Genomic DNA, 13,847 nt, shown 5'->3' on the forward strand with positions numbered 1-13,847 from the left:
AGGTATGTTGTAAGCGTCAGGAACAGTTAATAACAAGCGGCAATAATTAAATATGCAACTTCACGAAATGACTGTACCCACGGGAAAAAACAGGATGGACTCTTCATAAAAACGCAAAGTAACAGTTGGTGACGTTGTTTCATTGTTTGTGGAGGAGGAAAACGAGAAAGGTCAACATGCTGTACAACAGCCTCAGCACCGGGGGAAATCCCCCCCCCCCTAAAGACAACAGCAACTACGGGCACCATGCGTCATCTGTCCAACACAAGCTGCATTCAAGCTCCACATGTCAGCTCTGACGGCGCTACTCGGAAATTTCTGTCTGTTCCTAATACTACTCAACTATCGGCACGTCCTGGACTTCCCCCTAGCACCACCTCCACCACCAACTCAAAAGCGCGAAGCATTTGCAATAGATATACTGCTAAGAAATCCACTTAGAGGAACACAGAACAAAGCAGTGGTAATTGATAACTGAAAACTTGAAAATGGAAACTGAACATTGTATATACTGGTGCAATGATCCAACATAAAGTTATATTGACGTATAATAAAGATACATTAGTACACAGTAGGGAGTCAAGAAAAAGTGCACATCGTAACATAAATTAACGACGTTGATAAGAGAATTAAAACTGTATGGAATATTGTGAACGAGAGAAAGGACAGGAAGCCCACAGAATATACCACAATTAAACTGGACGAACTCGTTGCGACTGATAACTAACAAGTTACAGGATCAAATACTCCAGTTCAAAAATCAAAGGTATATAATAAAAATGTTTAGTAGCCACTAAACGGCCAATATACAGCTATTCTCACAAACAAATCACGTACAAGGGCTGCTCGGAAAGTAAGGTCCGATCGACAGCGAAATGGAAACCACCGCGAAAATAAAAAAAAAGGTTTCATTTGCAACGGTCAGCAGCAACTTTCATTTACTTCTCTACATAGTCACCATTCCGATTTAGACATCTGTCGTAGCGTTGTGCCAACTTTCCAATATCCTCGTCAGGGAAGACATTTCTCTGCGCTTGTCTACAGTACGTTTTCTGTGCCAAAATGACGTCTTCATAGCCAGCGGTTTATGTGAGCAGAGATGTAACTCAGGGGGAGCAAATTACAGGCTGCATTATGGCTGATCAAACACTTCTCATTGAAAACATTGCAGGAGCATGTGACGGATAACGGCGGCAAAGCGGGAGGTTGGACGGAAGCTGGAAGAGTTGCGAAAAAACTAGGAACGGTGTGATTCGTGGACGCGGAGGACGTCAGTAAGGACACGCAGATTCAGCAATTCGGTCCTCGATTCGAGAGCTAGCAACGGCGCGGACCGTAGACGTGGAGAAGAACAACAGGAATATTATTCTTACTGAAGATGGCGAATAGATGAGATTAACATTCGGACCGAGAGAGCGGAGATCAGCAGAATACTTAACTGAGGGCAGTGATAGACTCTGTGGTAACCCATCGAGGACAGTGGGAGAGTACTGGACATGAATCATTTGAATAATGAAAATTGAGAGCAACAGCTGTATTGTAATTCAAACTTCGTTAGTTGAAAACATGCTACCAGTTTCCATCGGAACGGCTTCGTTTTCAGGTCCAAAGTGTAATCTGCCATCAACGTACGAACCATAATGACAAAGACAGTACAGATTATTAAGCACTGTACGCCAGCATGTGTGACCAACAAAGTCGAGAAAGGCGGGGCCAAAACCATTTGCCTTCCGTAGGTAGCAGTAGCAAGCCCACCAATAATCGGAGTTATGAGTTGGATTGCAACACAGCGGTTGTTTTCAGTTTTCATTATTCAAGTGCAGTGACACATGGCCACCATAAGATCTGCGGTTCAACAGTAGACGGCGTAGCTCATAGTAAGAACGGATTGCGACAGCGTCACACACGGAACAGACAGGCGCGACGATCCGTTAGTGGCTAGTCGATCCGAAGCGGTGGCCTCTGTAACGGTCGTTCTGTCACAACAGTAACATTATCTTCGTTCACTGTGAAATAACTGCTTACCTATCACACAACTTTGCTTTTCTCTGAATGATAGATCACGGCGGAAACTCCTTAATATGCCTACTCGTCACCAAACCATGCCAACCCATAATTATGAGTATTTATGTAGGCCTCTGTCTAGTAATGGATATGAGATAGTTAATGACAGTTGTTAATCCTTGAAAAACGTAACGATGTTTCTGGAATAAATTCTAGATTTTGTAATTGGTTACTTTAATCTCATAGACATTAAATCCTCTAACATAGTAAAGAGTTAGAAAAGAATTAGAGAGATCACATTCAGGATGCATTTCTTAGGGCCAGTAATACCAGATGGCGTTATCTAAAAAAGCCATTGCGCAACATTATTATGTAGTATCATGGGGCCAGATTCTTCAGATCCGACTGTGATAACGCATTTAAGATAGAAGATACTCTATCAACGGACGGGATCTCGCGCCCTATGCTATCTGTATGACTTCCAAAGTCCACAATTGTTTAATTTATTTCAGATCTTTGTGTTGCCACTTATTTCGGAAGCTTATCTCCGACTTTCTAACATCAAATGGCTCTGAGCGCTATGGGACTTAACTTCTGAGGTCATCAGTCCCCTAGAACTTAGAACTACTTAAACCTAAGTAACCTAAGGACTGCCCGAGGCAACATTCGAACCTGCGACCGTAGCGGTCGCGCTGTTCCAGACTGTAGCCCACAGAACCGCTCGGCCACTCCGGCCGGCTTCGGACATAAGACTTTTCGCTTTGTACATATTAAATTCCCTGGTTCCACAGTTAGCTCCACTGCATTCGTATTTTTCACAGCTGTGATTAAAGCGAAGTCAGTTTGTTTAGGGTGGCTTCGTTCTGACCTAAGAGTATCTACAGAAATTGTACGATGTAACTTGGTCCTTAACTCCCGGCATCGTCAGTCTTTCAGTGTTCATACTCGAATAGTTATCTTAAATGCGCCGTTGTGGACGAGCGGTTCTAGGAGCTTCAGTCCGGAACCGCGCGACTGCTACGGTCGCAGGTTCGAATCCTACCTCGGGCATGGGTGTGTGTGATGTCCTTAGGTTAGTTAGGTTTAAGTAGTTCTAAGTTCTAGGGGACTGATGACCTCAGATGTTAAGTCCCATAATGCCCAGAGCTATTTGAACCATTTATCTCAAATGCGGTATTGTGTCGCCGTTTGTTCTTGTAATTATTATCATACACGTTCCCATAAGCACCTGTGCATAGACTAACTGCCCAGAAATCACCAACAAATACGACTTCCTGTCGTATTTATTGAAACGCCACTTAACCTAAAAACACAAACTAGTAATAGCTGTGTGTCGTGGAAGTTGTCCTTTAACTGCATAGTCTCCCCAAAGATCTTTCACTACTCTTGGCCGCGCACGCGCAGCAGTGAGCAGTACAGTTTCGAAACTTAAGTTTCGCAAGTGTCTCCGTGTACACTGGGCTTACAGTAACGAGTTTCTAAACACCCAACATTTTTAATGGTGAGCTCTACGATCTGTCTTGTGGCAGTTCTTCGTCTAGCAGAGTGCACTGTCTGCTGGGTGTGACGCGCGCAGCTGCGCTCTCGTGACGTCAGCGGCGGGCAGTCCCCTGATTGGCGGCAGCCTCGTGGCGGCACACAGTGGCGGGAAACGGGAAGCGGGCCGCCAGAGCTCCGTGCGCCTCCGGCCGGGCTGGACCAAGCGTTCCACGTTCACAATGGCGCCGCCTGTGCTGCCGCTTGCGTGTGCTCTGCTGACGCTGCTGCAGCGGACGACAGCACAGTCGCCCTTCTACACGGTGCCGCCGCCACTCATCGAGGCCCTCAGCCCGAGGGGACTCCGCATATCCATACCAGGTAAACTACCTGTTATATCTACTAGTATACCTGCGTGAGGCCGTTCAGTCAGCGAGCACGCTTCACAATCTGCTAGTTGTAATACTACCCTTCACTGCCAAATCTGATATCACTACAGACTTATTTAGTTTAGTTTTCGTGAGCTTGCATAGTATTTAATTCGTAAAAAATGAAATTTCGTCCGTTCGGTGCTTAGTGACCGACCACGTTCCTATTCTGTTGCACCTTCAGTGGGCATTACCTTCCATTCCGAAAAAAATCAATAACAAACTTAAAAAGTGGTAAATATAATAATGTAGGATTTTTTGGCGAACTTCATTGATGAAATCTTCTGTAGCTTGTGGTAACGTAGTCATGAATTAATATTTCAAAAAGTTTCCTACTCACCTTCAGCTGAAGGTGAAGAGTAATTTGTTGGAAACATGGCTTCAGGATGACACTGGCTGATAACCGTAGAAAATTTCATCAACTGGCTGGTGTTCTGTGCACGTTGTGTGACGAAAGGGGAAGTTATTTTCTTTGAAAACAAATATTATGAAGGTATATGTACGCTGTGTATGACAATAGTATTTAAACAAGAATTTACGCTGCAAGAAGTCACATATCGGAAATTTTGTGCTGCTCGTTTACACAGTCAGCGTTTCTGTCAGGCTGTCACCATAATAATACCACCTTAAATCTGCTTCCATAGGGATCCCTAAATTAAATCCTATACCTCCCCGCAGCGTTTAGTACTGTTGCTGACAGATTGGAACAGTAAAGCTTCTTGCTTCTTATAAGGGAAACTCCACACCACGCCCTCATCAGATTTAGTGATAAGATGGATCAGTGGACAGCTCGTCGAAAATTGAACGCAGATCATAAAAACGGGGAGGTGTATTGAACTGTGAAAAAAGCAATATAGATGTGGATCGTATTCTTTATTATACAATACATTTTCCCATTGAAAACTATCTCATCACGTTGACAGTTTACGTGATAGTGTTTTACACTATTTTAAGCTAATGTTCCCTTTTCTCATATGATTTTACATTTGATATGTACGAATTTGATTTCATTATCAATCAGATACCTACAGCTTGCAGAAAATCGTTATACAGTGGAACCTCGCAGAACGAGCACCTCCTATAACGTGCAGTTCGCATAACGAGCAAAACAAATCATAAAAAAATTACTCGCTTAACGAACTCTTTCGTATAACAAGTAACGACGATTTAGTGTGACGTCACCAGCCGTTCGCATGCGGCTGGGGGAACGTTCAACAATACGAACACCTTCCGCTGTCGGCAGCGGCATTTGAACAATGAATTCAGTACGTACCGCAGTCTGGGTTTAGCGCTCTTTCTGCTACCATCTCTAGAGTGCAGCTTGTGATCTCTTTTACCTGAACTTGTGTTCGCGGTGGTCCTTGTGTGCAAATTTTAGTAACCTTCGTAGAAATGTCACCGAAGATAAAACCGAAAGAAGACAACCATAAGAGAAAGAAAATGACCTCAGAAATAAAACGTAAAATCATTGAAAAACGCGTACATGGTGTGAGCATTGCTGATGTAGCACGCACATACAACGGGTCAACATCAACTATTTGCACCATCCTCGAGAACAAGGACAAGATTACCGAGATCGATGCTTCAAAGCGAGTGAAAAGTATTTAAGCAACAGATAAATATAAAGCAATTGCAAGGAGCCATTATTAACGAGAGCATCACGTGTGAGAAGGCGGGAACGATTTTCACCGACCTCGTTAAGGAAACACCAGGATCATTAACGGCCGAAGAAGTGTTTAACGGTAGCTGTGGGTGGTTTGAGGAGTTTAAGACCCGGCATCCACAGCATAGTTAGCCACGGCGAAGCAGCCAGCTCCGACACAAAGGCAGCAGGGAACTTCATCTGAGGGTCATCTGCCGCAACAGGTTTTTAATTGTGACGAGACAGGTCTGTTCTGGAAAAAAGACGTCGAAGCATACCTTTTTAACAGCAGAGGAGAATGCATTGCCCGGTCACAAGCCAATGCATGACTGTCTCACACTGCTATTCCGTGCCAATGCAACTGGCGATTTGAAAACTAAACCGCTGCTTGTTTACCATTCAGAAACTCCACGAGCCTCCAATAATTGTAAAGTCCAGAAGAGCACGTTCAATGTGATGTGGAGGTCCAACAACAAGGCTTGGGTGACACGTGATCTTTTTTGTGATTGGATCATTTTTTCGATGAAAAAATATTTGCTTGAGATGAATCTGCCACGCCATGTCTTGTTACGGACAACACTCCTGCCCATTCTCCAGGCCTACAAGACCACTATCTAGAAGAATTTCAATTCATCAAGGTTCAGTTTCTGCCTCCCAATACCGCTCCATTACTCCAGCAGAATATTTCTAACTGTAAGAAGCTCCATACTAAAGCGCTCTTTGAGCATTGCTTTGAGTTGACTGAAGATACCAATGTCACTCTGAGAGTTTTGGAAATATCACTTCAACATCTTTGGCTGCTTAAAGGCGATCGAAAAGGCGTGGGAAGGGGTTACCAAGAGAACTCCCACTTCTGCTTGGAAGAAGCTTTGGCCAGAGTGCATTGTCGAATGTGACTCGGGCATTTGAATCAGTACCTGAGGAGCCTGTAGTCAACGAGATTGTGTCATTGGTCTAGAGCATGGGACTAGAAAGGGATAACAATGATATCGAAGAGCTTGTGGAAGATCACAGCCAGAAATGACCACCGAGGAGCTTATGGAGTTGTAGTGTGTTACACAGCAGGAAGTTACGGAAAGGAGCTCGCGGAGGCGGAGACAGCAAAGCAGCAATCTCCTGCCGCAACAAAAGAAATGCTGAGAGCATGGGAATCGGTTCCCTTATACATTAAAAACCCCCTATGAACCATGGACCTTGCCGTTGGTGGGGAGGCTTGCGTGCCTCAACGATACAGATAGCCGTACCGTAGGTGCAACCACAACGGGGGAGTATCTGTTGAGAGGCCAGACAAACGTGTGGTTCCTGAAGAGGGGCAGCAGCCTTTTCAGTAGTTGCAGGGGCAACAGTCTGGATGATTGACTGATTTGGCCTTGTAACACTAACCAAAACAGCCTTGCTGTGCTGGTACTGCAAACGGCTGAAAGCAAGGGAAAACTACGGCCGTAATTTTTTTCGAGGGCATGCAGCTTTCCTGTATGATTAAATGATGATGGCGTCCTCTTGGGTAAAATATTCCGGAGGTAAAATAGTCCCCCATTCGGATCTCCGGGCGGGGAATACTCAAGAGGACGTCATTATCAGGAAAAAGAAAACTGGCGCTCTACGGATCGGAGCGTGAAATGTAAGATCCCTTAATCGGGCAGGGAGGTTAGAAAATTTAAAAAGGGAAATGGATAGGTTGAAGTTAAAGTGGGAATTAGTGAAGTTCGGTGGCAGGAAGAAAAAGACTTTTGGTCAGGTGAATACAGGGTTATAAATACAAAATCAAATAGGGGTAATGCAGGAGTAGGTTTAATAATGAATAAAAAATAGATGTGCGGGTAAGCTACTACAAACAGCATAGTGAACGCATTATTGTGGCTAAGATAGACACGAAGCCCACGCCTACTACAGCAGTACAAGTTTATATGCTAACTAGCTCTGCAGATGACGAAGAGATTGATGAAATGTATGATGAGATAAAAGAAATAATTCAGGTAGTGAAGGGAGGCGAAAATTTAATAGTCATGGGGGACTGGAATTCGAGAGAAGGAAAAGGGAGAGAAGGAAACACAGTAGGTGAATATGGATTGGGGGGAAGGAATGAGAGAGGGAGCCGCCTGGTAGAGTTTTGCATCATAGCTAACACTTGTTTCAAGAATCATGAAAGAAGGTTGTATACATGAAAGAATGCTGGAGATACTAGAAGGTATCAGATGGATTATATAATGGTAAGACAGTTTTAGGAACCAGGTTTTAAATTGTAAGACATTTCCAGGGGCAGATGTGGACTCTGACCACAATCTATTGGTTATGAACTGTAGATTAAAACTGAAGAAACTGCAAAAAGGTGGGAATGTAAGGAGATGGGACCTGGATAAACTGAAAGAACCAGAGGTTGTACAGAGATTCAGGGAGAGCATAAGGGAACAATTGACAGGAATGGGGGAAAGAAATACAGTAGAAGAAGAATGGGTAGCTCTGAGGGATGAAGTAGTGAAGGCAGCAGAGGATCAAGTAGGTAAAAAGACGAGGGCCAGTAGAAATCCTTGGGTAACAGAAGAAATATTGAATTTAATTGATGAAAGGAGAAAATATAAAAATGCAGTAAATGAAGCAGGCAAAAAGGAATACAAACGTGTCAAAAATGAGATCGACAGGAAGTCAAAATGGCTAAGCAGGGATGGCTAGAGGACAAATGTAAGGATGTAGAGGCTTATCTCACTAGGGGTAAGATAGATACTGCCTACAGGAAAATTAAAGAAACCTTTGGAGAAAAGAGTACCACTTGTACGAATATCAAGAGCTCAGATGGAAACCCAGTTCTAAGCAAAGAAGGGAAAGCAGAAAGGTGGAAGGAGTATATAGAGGGTCTATACAAGGGCGATGTACTTGAGGACAATATTATAGAAATGAAAGAGGATGTAGATGAAGATGAAATGGGAGATGCGATACTGCGTGAAGAGTTCGACAGAGCACTGAAAGACCTGAGTCGAAGCAAGGCCCTGGGAGTAGAAAACATTCCATTAGAACTACTGAGGGCCTTTGTAGAGCCAGTTCTGACATCTGATGAGCAAGATGTATGAGACAGCCGAAATACCCTCAGACTTCAAGAAGAATATAATAATTCCAATCCCAAAGAAACCAGGTGTTGGCAGATGTGAAAATTACCGAACTATCAGTTTAATAAGTCACAGCTGCAAAATACTAACACGAATTCTTTACAGACGAATGGAAATACTGGTAGAAGCCGACCTCGGGGAAGATCAGTTTGGATTACGTAGAAATATTGGAACACGTGAGGCAATACTGACCTTAAGACTTAAAAAGAAGATTAAGGAAAGGCGAACCTACGTTTCTAGCATTTGTAGACTTAGAGAAAGCTTTTGACAAGGTTGACTGGAATACTCTCAAATTCTGATGGTGGCAGGTGTCAAATACAGGGAGCGAAAGGCTATTTACAATTTGTACAGAAACCAGATGGCAGTTATACGAGTCGAGGGACATGAAAGGGAAGCAGTGGTTGGGAAGGGAGTGAGACAGGGTTGTAGCCTCTCCCCCATGTTATTCAATCTGTATATTGAGCAAGCAGTAAAGGAAACAAAAGAAAAGTTCGGAGTAGGTATTAAAATCCATGGAGAAGAAATAAAAACTTTGAGGTTCGCCGATGACATTGTTATTCTGTCAGTGACAGCAAATGACTTGGAAGAACAGTTGAACAGAATGGACAGTGTCTTGAAAGGAGAATATAAGATGAACATCAACAAAATCAAAACAAGGATAATGGAATGTAATCGAATTAAGACGGGTGATCCTGAGGAATTAGATTAGGAAATGAGACACTTAAAGTAGTAAAGGAGTTTTGCTATTTGGGGAGCAAAATAACTGATGATGGTCGAAGTAGGGAAGATATAAATTGTAGACTGGCAATGGCAAAGAAAGCGTTTCTGAAGAAGAGAAACTTGTTAACATCGAGTATAGATTTAAGTGTCAGAAAGTCGTTTCTGAAAGTATTTGTATGGAGTGTAGCCATGTATGGAAGTGAAACATGGACGATAAATAGTTTGGACAAGAACAGAATAGAAGCTTTCGAAATGTGGTGCTACAGAAGAATGCCGAAGATTAGATGGGTAGATCACATAACTAATGATGAAGTATTGAATAGAATTTGGGAGTAGTTTGTGGCACAACTTGACAAGAAGAAGGGACCGGTTAGTAGGACATGTTCTGAGGAATCAAGGGATCACAAATTTAGCGTTGGAGGGCAGCGTGGAGGGTAAAAATCGTAGAGGGAGACCAAGAGATGAATACACTAAGCAGATTCAGAAGGAGGTAGGTTTCAGTAGGTACTGGGAGATGAAGCTTGCACAGGATAGGGTAGCATGGAGAGCTGCATCAAACCAGTCTCAGGACTGAAGACCACAACAACATGCATTGAAAATCATCACCTCAATGAAGCCGAGGCTATGCGCGCTATAAATTTATTTGAAGATAACGCTGTGTCGCATTTTCGCTAAGTGTTGAATCGTCGGCAGAAACAAATGACTATACATAGCTTTCTAGTAAAAAAGTAGTCATGCATCGTGGATAATCAAGTACATAATACTATATATATATATATATCATTTTCTTTGAATCAGTGGCATGAATAAGATAAAACTTTTAGTACTCTTTCTGCATGGAAAGCACTATCGTATTTTACATTAATTTATATGGGATAAATTGCTTCACTTAACGAGTGTTTCGCACTGCGGGTAAGATTCTGGAATGAATTATGCTGTCTCTGCGAGGTTCCACTGTTTTCGAGCAGTGCACGATACATAGTTTCCTCGCTAAGCACGGCATGCTGTATACTAAGTAATGATCGTCAGCCAGCGTTCTTTCAGAATCTGTCAGCTCTTCCATTACTCAACTGTACACCCCTCAGCAGCTCCTCTTCCCTGCACGCCAGTACAAGACGAAATAAAATGTTCTTTTTTTATATTTTATTTTCGTGGAATCAACTACATACCAAATATCTACAGAAAGAAATGAAATGTGTTCGAAGTATCCAAATGAACCGGATTACTTTGTTCATCCATCCATATTAACGTTTTCCTTGATTTCCGTAAACCGCTTAAGATAAAACCATGATTATATCCACGGGTTTGAGCACAGTCACTAGTGACCTTGTCATCGACGAGACGTTAAATTCGAATATTCGTTGCTTTCACAGTTTGCCGTTGTAGTATACTGTTCACTAAGTTCTATGTTCCGCCGTTAAATTGATTGAAAAGCAGAGAATATTTGCGTAAACAAATAAGCGTATGGGCAAATACACGAAAAGATTAAATTAATTCAGAAGCAGGATCGTATCTACTGAATTAAGGAAAAAATGTTAAAATGTTTATTCTTACATAAAAACGGGTAATCCGTCAAAGTCGCCTGTGCATATTCCCGTTGATAATATCGGCATCGTAGAAGAAAATACACACATCAAAAAAAGTTTTGCGTCACCCCGGTACACAGAACTCCTGAAGATACACGTTGACTGTGGATGTTGTATCACAGACACAGTCCCTCAGACTGTTCAGAGATGTCACTAAACTCGCCCAAAGGTGACAGCTATGCTTGAGCAGCGCCTATTAGTCATAGGCGGTCCGACAGCCGATCAGTTCGTCATTCCACCAAGAATGAGGTACACGGCTCGTCTTGTCTGTAGTTCAGACATGCCTAGGACAGTCAATACCGCGATTCGATCGCGCCTGCATTGTTACTTTGTTCCAGGAAGGGCTCTCAACAAGGGAAGTATCCAGGCGTCTCGGAGTGAACCAAAGCGATGTTTTTCGGGCATGGAGGAGAGACACACAGACAGAGAGAGAGAGACAGAGACAGAGAGAGAGAGAGAGACAGAGAGAGAGAGAGAGACAGAGAGAGAGAGAGAGAGACAGAGAGAGAGAGAGAGACAGAGAGAGAGAGAGAGAGAGAGACAGAGAGAGAGAGAGAGACAGAGAGAGAGAGAGACAGAGAGAGAGAGAGACAGAGACAGAGAGAGACAGAGACAGAGAGAGACAGAGAGAGAGAGAGACAGAGAGAGAGAACTGTCGATGACATGCCTCGCTCAGGCCGCCCAAGGGCTACTACTGCAGTGGATGACCGCTACTCACGAATTATAGCTCGGAGAACCCTGACACCAACGCCACCATGTTGAATAATGCTTTTCGTGCACCCACAGGACGTCGTGTTAAGACTCAAACTGTGCGCAGTAGGCTGCATGATGCACAACTTCACTCCCGACGTCCATGGCGAGGTCCATCTTTGCAACCACGACACCATGCAGCACGGTACAGATGGGCCCAACAACATGCCGAATGGACCGATCAGGATTGGCATCACGTTCTCTTCACCGATGAGTATCGCATATGCCTTTGGAGGCAACCCGGTCAGGCTGAACGCCTTCGACACACTGTCCAGCGAGTGCAGCAAGGTGGAGGTTCCCTGCTGTTTTGGGGTGGCATTATGTGGGGCCGACGTACGCCGCTGAAGCTCATGAAAGGCGCCGTAATGGTTGTGCAATGTTCTACCATCGGGCACTTAAAATACTGTTCTTGCTACACCTCGCTCTACGAGGTATATGGTGATGCAGACATCTGATTTCAAATTTAGCACCGGGCTTGTGAAACCGCCCAGCATCATGGTAGCGTACCCATCTCCACCTCCAGCTGTGTAACATACCACCAAACTTTCGCCTCACGGAGTGAAGTCACCAGCTACCCAACTGGCAGGCTGGAAAGGACAGAAGGGACTCTCCTGTGAAGACTCCCTGTGTTCCTCCAACCAGCAACCACCTGAGTCTTCCTCTGCCACCCGGTAAGGCTCCTAGAAGTCAAACAAAGGTAAATTGTCTTCTTCACCGACTCGAAGATCCTCTTCGATGGTGTCGCCACTTGATATCCTCGCCCAGCCGACCTCCGTGTTGCTGGTGTGCATTACCAGCTGTTGTCCTGCCCTGGACTCCGCAGCCCAACAAAGGAGAATACTGACGCTTCTGCAGACTTAACGGAGCAGGATTGTCCAGCCTCTGTGCCCTGTAGCAGCGAGTCTTCGAAGGCTTCCGCTCGGCTGCCACCGAAGTGACACCCTTTCATTTTTTAATCGCCATGACTCGCCTCCAGTGGGACGTTCGCAGTCTTCTATCCAACAAAGAGGATTTCCGGCTGCTCTTAGAATCGCAGCGTCCACTTGTTCTCTGCCTTCAGGAAAGAAAAGTGCACCCTCACGACTGCTTTGAGCTCTCGCATTTCTTCCCGGTCCGTTTTGACCTACCCTCTTTGAGGACGGCATTCCATCTCATGGGGGAGTCATTCTGTTCATGCAGTATGACGTTCATAGTCAACCCATCTCCCTGACTATCCGCCGTCAAGCTGTTGCAGTTTACTTTTTCCTTCCTCACTTGATCTCTTCCCTTTGCAGAATTTACATCCCTCAGTCATTCGATGTCGCCAGGGCAGCTACCTCACCCCTTTCTGCTGCTCAGTGACTGTAATGCACACCATCCCCTTTGGGGTTCTCCCAGAACCTGTCCGAAAGATGCCCTCTTCGCTGATGTCAATCAACTTAACCTCTTCTGCCTAAACACAGGAGCTCCCATATTCCTTTCAGACTTCAAGCACACCTATTCCCATTTGGACCTATCTTTCTGCACAGCTCAGCTTGCCCATCGTCTCTGCTGGTCCGTTCTCTCTGACACATACTTGAGTGATCATTTCCCATGAGCTAACCGTTTACTGACTCCTAAGCCACCTACGTGCACACACAAATGGCAGCTTACTAAGGCTGACTGGAGGTTCTATTCCTTCCTGGCGACCTTCGATGAACAAAATTTCTCCAGCTGTCATGACCAGGGAGAATATCTTACAAACGTTATCTTCACCGCTGCAGAATGTTCCACTCCTCGCACTTCCTCTTTACCACACCGTGTCCTGATCGCTTGGTAGACAGAGGCGTGTCGCGACGCAATTTGCTCGCGGAGACGTGCTCTCCTTTTTCAAACTATCATCCAACGGTAACAAACTGCATTCGTTATAAACAGTTTCGTGCACAGTGTCGTCGCGTTCTTTGGGATAGCAAAAAAGCTATCTGGATTTCGTCCTCTAGTTCCGTTAACAGTTCCACTCCCTCTTCCGTAATTAGGGTCAACCTCCCGCGCTCTCTGGGACTAAGAAGCATTTCCCAAGTCCCGGTCTGACAGTAGCAGACAATGTCATCGTGGACCGTATTGCTGTCTCCAACACCACGGGCCGGCATTTTGTGGAGATTTCGAGCACCTCCCACTGACC

General features: G+C 44.5%; 1 protein-coding gene across 1 annotated transcript in view; it reads left to right on the forward strand.

Annotated features, from left to right (window-relative positions):
• Positions 1-286: 286 nt before the first annotated feature.
• Positions 287-13,847, forward strand: part of LOC124789144 — an 80,609-nt gene continuing 67,048 nt past the window's right edge. The window contains exons 1-2 of the mRNA XM_047256437.1: positions 287-463; positions 3,549-3,861. Coding sequence (XP_047112393.1) covers positions 287-463; positions 3,549-3,861 — 490 coding nt within the window. The remainder of the gene's footprint in view (positions 464-3,548; positions 3,862-13,847) is intronic.

The sequence above is a fragment of the Schistocerca piceifrons genome, chromosome 3 (assembly GCF_021461385.2).
Source record: "Schistocerca piceifrons isolate TAMUIC-IGC-003096 chromosome 3, iqSchPice1.1, whole genome shotgun sequence".
Classification (NCBI taxonomy): Eukaryota; Metazoa; Arthropoda; class Insecta; order Orthoptera; family Acrididae; genus Schistocerca; species Schistocerca piceifrons.